General features: G+C 33.5%; 1 protein-coding gene across 1 annotated transcript; it reads left to right on the top strand.

Moving 5' to 3' along the window:
• The first annotated feature begins 5,802 nt into the window (after positions 1-5,802).
• LOC120524593 (olfactory receptor 3-like) lies at positions 5,803-6,780 on the top strand. The gene has a single exon (XM_039746424.1). It carries the CDS (start codon positions 5,803-5,805, stop codon positions 6,778-6,780), a length of 978 nt encoding a protein of 325 aa, XP_039602358.1.
• Positions 6,781-7,330: the final 550 nt, after the last annotated feature.

Below are 7,330 nucleotides of genomic sequence, written 5' to 3'. Positions count from 1 at the left end.
TCTGCACTCACACCACAGAGTCACTTGTTGTATGAAAATGCTCCTTTAGACAAGCCAGATTCATTTTGGAACAAAGTGCTTTGGACTGATGAGTCAAAAATTGAGCTATTTGGTCAAAAAACGCTTTGCATGGCGGAAGAACACCCAAATTCCAAGAAAAACACCTGCTACCTACTGTCAAATTTGGGGGAGGTTCCATCATGCTGTGGGGCTGTATGGCTAGTTAACAACTAAATACGAGAAACAGTATAAATAACAGACAGAGAGGTTTTTAAGACAAACACAAAAAAATGACAACTATGCCATAATATAAAAAGCACACTTTCCTAAAGAAAAATCTGTTGATGAATGCAAACTGCTATTGTTTACCAGCGACTAGGGCCCTTGTTAAAGTCGAGGGTCGGATGAATTCAACCCAATATCAACAAATTCTTCAAGATAATGTTCAAGCATCAGTCACAAAGTTAAAGTTATGCAGGGGTTGAATATTCCAACAAGACAATGACCCAAAACACAGTTCAAAATCTACAAAGACATTCATGCAGAGGGAGAAGTACAATGTTCTGGAATGGCTGTCACAGTCCCCTGACTTGAATATCATTGAAAATCTATGGGATGATTTGAAGCAGGCTGTCCATGCTATCAAATTTAACTGAACTGGAGAAATTTTGTATGGAAGAATGGTCAAAAATAAAATAAAATCCAGAATCCAGACACTCATCAAAGGCTATAGGAGGCGTCTAGAGGCTGTTATATTTACAGAAGGAGGCTCAACTAAGTATTGATATACTATCTCTGTTGGGGTGCACAAATTTATGCACCTGTCTAATTTTGTTATGATGCATATTGCATATTTTCTGTTAATCCAATAAACTTAATGTCACTGCTGAAATACTATTGTTCCATAAGGCAAGTCATATATTAAAAGGAAGTTGCTACTTTGAAAGCTCAGCCAATGATAAACAAAAATCCAAAGAATTAAGAAGGATTCCCAAAATTTTTCATATGACTGTTGATGAGTAAATAGACAGATGTTATCTTGTGACAGTAAATAATCTGAAATAAGACTGCAATAATAATTGTCAAGAAACTGATTGTCAATAAATTACAACAAAAGTGTGCATTTTATAATAATGATATAAAAACAGTTTATTACATTACTTACTCTGAAATACAGTACAGATTAACGAAAGTTAATTCAAGGAAAGCAGACAAATCTTTACTTAGTATATGAGGATATTTATTAATTAATTATTAATAAACTTTAACAGTAAATTGTATGTTAAGGCAAAAGTGTGATTTTGGTATAATTAATCTATGGCAAACTGGTGTGGGAGACCTCTGTTTCACGTTCCAGCCAACATATTAGATGCTAGGAACATCGTAACTCCATTGTAAGATTGGCTGTTAATTTGGGGGTGTTTCTCAAAGTGCAACGTTACTAAAGTAGCATGTTAAATCCTTCATAACCTATGTGCTTCCCAACCCAGCTGTTAATTGCAAAGTGTTTAATTGCTAAGGGTTTCTGTTTGCATTGACCTTAGACATAAGTAGTGGTCATCACACAGAGTATACTAAATTCACATTATGACAGCTCTGTGAAAATTTGGAGTTTGCATGTTCTCCCCATCTCTGAGCTCCAGGTTGTCCAGTTTCCTCTCACAGTCCTAAGAATCAGGTTAGGAGGATTGGTGATGCTAAGTTGGCCCCAGTGTGTCTGTTTATTCACCCTGTAATGGACTGCCCAGGAATTAGTTATGCCTTACACCCTATGCTTACTTCAGGATGAAGAAAGTATAGAAAATGGATGCATGGATATTCCAATGTATTCCAGAAGTAAACACACAGTGAACCCTCCAAAGGGGAGTGAGGATTTTAAATATAAAATGGGAATTGTTTATTCCACTTAATGACTAGGGAAAAATAACAGATTATATAAATTAGATACAGTGTATCTCAATGTGTCTGAAAGAGAGTAAAAAAAAGGATGTGATGTCCAGAAATTTTCTTCTCGTTGTATTTTCCCATGGTGTTTCTTGCTGTTGGAAGTGCTGTTGCATGCCTTGGTAAACAATAGCAGTTTGCATTCATCAACAGATTTTTCTTTAGGAAAGTGTGCTTTTTATATTATGGCATAGTTGTCATTTTTTTGTTTGTCTTAAAAACCTCTCTGTCTGTTATTTATACTGTTTCTCGTATTTAGTTGTTAAATAATGTTTACTTAAAATTACTTTTCACAGGGGTATTTCATTCCTCTGAAGCCAAAAACAATATCATGTCATGATATTTGTATTATCTGATGGTTTATCAGTTAGCTTGTGTTGCTTTTGTGCAACTATATAATGCTTTACGAGTGCTCATAAAGTGGCTGCTTAAATATTTTTTCAGAAAAACATGAAAAAGTAGAATGTATATCTTGTGTAAACATTGCAAAAAACAGCATATTCAAGAAGTGCCATCTATGCAACAAAAAAATACGGTGCAGTTCACAAGTATAATTTATTGCTTAAACTAAGAAACTAATGATCAAAATCTAATTTATGTTAAATCTCTTTAGATAATATTTCTGACTCGCATTATACATTACCTTAATCAAGAATGTGATGATTTGCAAATCATTTAAACTCATATTTAATTGAAAATAGAGCATCCTAGAAAGGCAGAATCTCTCAGAAGTAAAGATGAAATGGAGTTCATCATTCTGTGAAAGACTGCACAGGCAAATAGGGCAACAGTTTAAGAATAAATAAATTTCAAAGAATTTGGGGATTTCAAAATATCATTAAAAATTTCAAAGAATCTGGAGAAATCTCTATATGAAAAGGACAAGGTTGAAAACCAATGCTGGATGGCCATGATCTTCATGCCCTCAGGCAGCACTGCACTAATAACATACACGATTCTGTAGTGGAAATCATTGGATGGGCTCAAGAATACTTTTGAAATCCAAGTTCATTACTGCATTCACAAATGAAAGTTAAAACTGTACTATGCAAAGAAGAAGCCACATACATGATGTAGAAACACCTGACGCTTTCTCCATGTCTGAGCTCATTTAAGGCGGATTGAGGCAAAATGGAAAACTGTCCTGTGGTCTGATAAATCAAATTTTTTTTGGAAATCATGGATGCTGCATCCTTCTGACTAAAGAGGAGAAGAACCATCCAGCTATCCAGCTTGTTATCAGCGCACATTTCAAAACCCAGCCTCCAAGATGGCATGGTGGTGCGTTAATGCATATGGCACAGGTAGCTTGCACATCTGGGAAGGTACAATTTAATGCAGAATGATATATATACACTCGTGGACAAAAGTTTTGAGAATGAAACAAATATTAGTTTGGTGACAGACAGTGCGTTGCATGATGGAACACTGTGCCATAAGGCAAAAGTGATAACTAAGTGGCTCATGGAAAAAAAATTGACGTTTTGGGTCCATGGCCAGAAAACTCCCAAGACCTTTTCCCATTGAGAACCTGTGGTCAATCCTCAAACAAAAAAAACACAAATTCTGACAAACTCCAATCATTGATTATGCAACAATGGGCTGCTATCAGTCAGGATTTGGTCCAGAAGTTGATTGACAGCATGCCAGGGTGAATTGCAGTGGTCTTGAAATAGAAGGGCCAACACTGGAAATATTGACTCTGCGCGTAAACTTAATGTACTTGTCAATAAAATCCTTTGAAACATATAAAATGCTTGTAATTATACATCAGTTAACCATAGAAACCGCTGACAAAAGATCTAAAAACACTGAAGCAGCAAACTTTCTGAAAACCAGTATTTGGGTCATTCTCAAAACTTTTGGCCATGACTGCAGATTTGGAGAAACATATGCTTCTATCCAGATGACGTCTTTTTAGGGGAGGTCTTGATAATTTCAGTGAGACAATGCCAAACTGAATTCTTCACATATTACAACAGCATTGGTCCATAATTAAATAGTCCAGGTGCTAAACTGGCCTGCCTGAAGACCAGATATGTCATCCATTGAAAACATTTGTCTTATTATGACAAAAAAAATTGAATAGCTAAAATCCTGTTTCATTACAAAATCAGATATTTCACTTTTAAAACTACAGCAATTGGTCTCCTCAGTTCCCAAACATTTATAGAATGTTGATAAAGGTAGAGGCAATGCAAAACAGTGAACTGTAGATAAGACCCCATCCCAATTTTTTCAAACGTTTTGCTGGCATTGCTCTACATCAGAGTGACAGTGAGGGATGCCATTCAGGACAGTGTCAACAATAAATGATCTGTTTCCTTCATCTTTTAGTATATGTCACAAATTACTGTCCACAGGTGTATTTATACTTTTGGTACACTGTTCACATTTAAAGCAGAGATTCTGTTAGGGAAATCTAAACATTATTTTATGTTAAATATACTAAACTACACACAAGCTACATATATTTAATAGTTTCTAAAGTAGAATAATACAAATGCTGAATGTCTTCATATAGCTTGTTTCTGCTTTGCGGAAAAGGGAATAAAGGCTTCCCTTAAGGATTAGGTGAAAATGAATATTTACCACTTTTATGAATATATTTGGTATCTCATTAGAAATGTTTTCAACCTCATATAAAATAACTCTTCAAAGACACAGACTCTGTTGATATACAGGAGCTGCTAAATACAGAGTAATGATGATGCGCTGGTTGTAAAGAACAAGCTATTGATAGTTTATCAGCATATTTTCTTTGGGTAATTATGATTTACATCCTTAATATTTTAGAATGCTAACATCACTTTTAACATATCAGATGTATACATTTAATCATCAGTTTCCATAACCTACTTTATGCATTATTGTTTTCCATTCTATTTAATATACTGTATTACTCCATTACACTGAAAAAGTAGGCCTATGACATTAATGTTGTTCATTCAATGTAAATTTTCCCTTTCAAGCAACTTAAGATTGGTCATTTAGTGTTGTAGCTTGAAATATTTGGTTTCAGATCTCAATCAAATGTTTGTACCAAAGTAAGTTATGGTGGAGGGAATAAACATAAAAATCCTATTTCAGTTAACCTAATATTTTAGGTTGTTCGTGTGCTGTGTGGGAAGGCCATTTGTATTTTCTTCTGGTCGAACTTTCCAGCTTGCTGGCTTTCCAACTGCTAAAAAAGAAGAACGCTTTCCCGAGTGGAGTGGACGTGGATATACAGGTCTAGTCATTTTCTGCAGCAGACTTTTATAACGGAGGATTTCTGGTAAGTAACTCTGTTTCTCAACTGTTAATTTTAAATATAAGAACTCGTAATAAAACATACTTTCAAGAAAGCTGTAGAAACGTTAAATAATTTTTTGTTGTATATTTAAGATTTACACTGTAAAATGCTTGTGTATTTGCACTAGATGTTTAAATAAATGTAAAAAGTACAGCATTGGAATGCGTTATATTCATAATATTTCTTACAGCATAAAAACAGGTTACGAGCAATAAAACATTTTAAATTGTAACAACTTAAAAAATAGATTTACTTCAGTATAAAACAAATGAATTACACCCAATCACTTTAAATGATTTGCCTCAACTTAAAAATTGTGGGTTCAATAATATAAAAAATATTATATTGGTTCAGATTGAAAATATTAAGTGTGAATCATTACCTTAATTATTTTAAGTTGAATGAAGGTTATACTTTTTTCAGTGTACATATACAAACAACTTTAAATGCTTTTATGTTTATTTGAATATTGTGACTTATTTTTAAAATGACTGCAGTTTGATTTCATTATTCTGTACCTTTTTTATAGTCCCTTGAAATAAAAAGCAAGACTCTTATCTCCGATGAATTTCCAAGGTACAATGAGTCTGGCAAACAATACATTGATGCACCCAGAAATGTTTTACATAAGTGGTTTTTATGACATGCCCTTTGCAAACTATTTTTATATGTTCTTGCTGGTTCTCTACATTTTTACTGTGTTTTTTAATGGTTTTGTTATTTTGTTAATATATTTGGAGCAAACATTTCATAATCCTAAGTACATTGCTTTTTGTCACTTAGCCTTAGTTGATTTATTTACAACTACTTCCCTCACTCCTAAACTAATAGATACTTTTCTGTTCAACTCCAATTTTATCACTTATAATGCATGTCTAGCTAACATGTTTTTTGTTCATTTCTTTACTTCAGTGCAGTCACTTTCCCTTGTAATGTTAGCTTACGACCGATTTATTGCTATATGTTTACCTTTACATTATCACAGCATTAATACCAACAGCAGGATGATGTTAATTATACTCTCATTTTGGCTGCTAACAGGGGGTACATCATCTATAAGTGTTCTCCTAATTACAAGACTCAGCTTCTGCAGGTCCACAGTGGTGAAAAGTTATTTTTGTGATAATGGGCCGGTGTTCCGCTTAGCCTGTAATGATGTTTACCCAAATCTCATAATGGGCTTTATAAGTATAGCATTGTTTCTTTTTATGCCACTGATGATCATTGTGATTTCATACATTGCCATTGGAATCACACTGTTAAAAATTGCAACAGCAGAAGGAAGGCACAAAGCATTAAAAACATGTACATCACACATCATGTTGGTGGCAATGTATTACCTTCCACTGGCTTATACGTATTTTGCAGGACAGTTTGCCAGTATCAGTTACAATACTAGAATTCTAAATAACACACTGTGTACAACAGTTCCACCAATGATGAACCCTGTAATTTATACACTAAAAACCGAAGAGATGATGGATTTATTAAAACAAGTGTTACGAAAGAAGAAATTAAAGACTAGAAGGAGTAATAAATAAATAATTTCTACCCCATTTGTTGCATTATTGCATGAATATACTGCAAGGTACACATCATAGAAAAACATACTATCCACCAGCTTACTGAACCTAAAGCAATTGAAGCAATGTTGTAAGTTCTAGTGCATGGCTGTGATAATAAATGCTTTTTTTAAAATCTATTTAATTCCTACTTTTGTTAAATGTTAAAAGTCATACCCTGATTACTTCAGTACAGCCAAATATTTTATCATGCTTATTATTATTGCTTTTCTATTTTTAATGCTTGATTAAATAAATTGTTAATAATTTTGTGTCTTTTTAATGCTGCAAATGGGATTCACTAATTGCATAAAAAATGTAATTGGAAAAATAGATGCTTTTGTCTCATTTTCTTGAGTGAGTGATTTGCACATTTTCTTTAGGTAAAAATTCTACATCAAAGAAAATTAATATTTGGAATAATTATTTTGACTGATTGCACAATGAATGTTTAAATGAAGCTACAAACAACACACTGTACATACTGTACACAGATTTCCACAGTTTGAATGCATTTCAAAATATGAAA

The sequence above is a fragment of the Polypterus senegalus genome, chromosome 2, assembly GCF_016835505.1.
Source record: "Polypterus senegalus isolate Bchr_013 chromosome 2, ASM1683550v1, whole genome shotgun sequence".
Taxonomy (NCBI): Eukaryota; Metazoa; Chordata; class Cladistia; order Polypteriformes; family Polypteridae; genus Polypterus; species Polypterus senegalus.
This window is presented reverse-complemented; position numbering and strand designations above follow the sequence as displayed.

Coding starts and splice junctions, on each gene's coding strand:
- LOC120524593 (XM_039746424.1), top strand. CDS start 5,803: ATGAATTTCCAAGGTACAATGAGTCTGGCAAACAATACATTGATGCAC.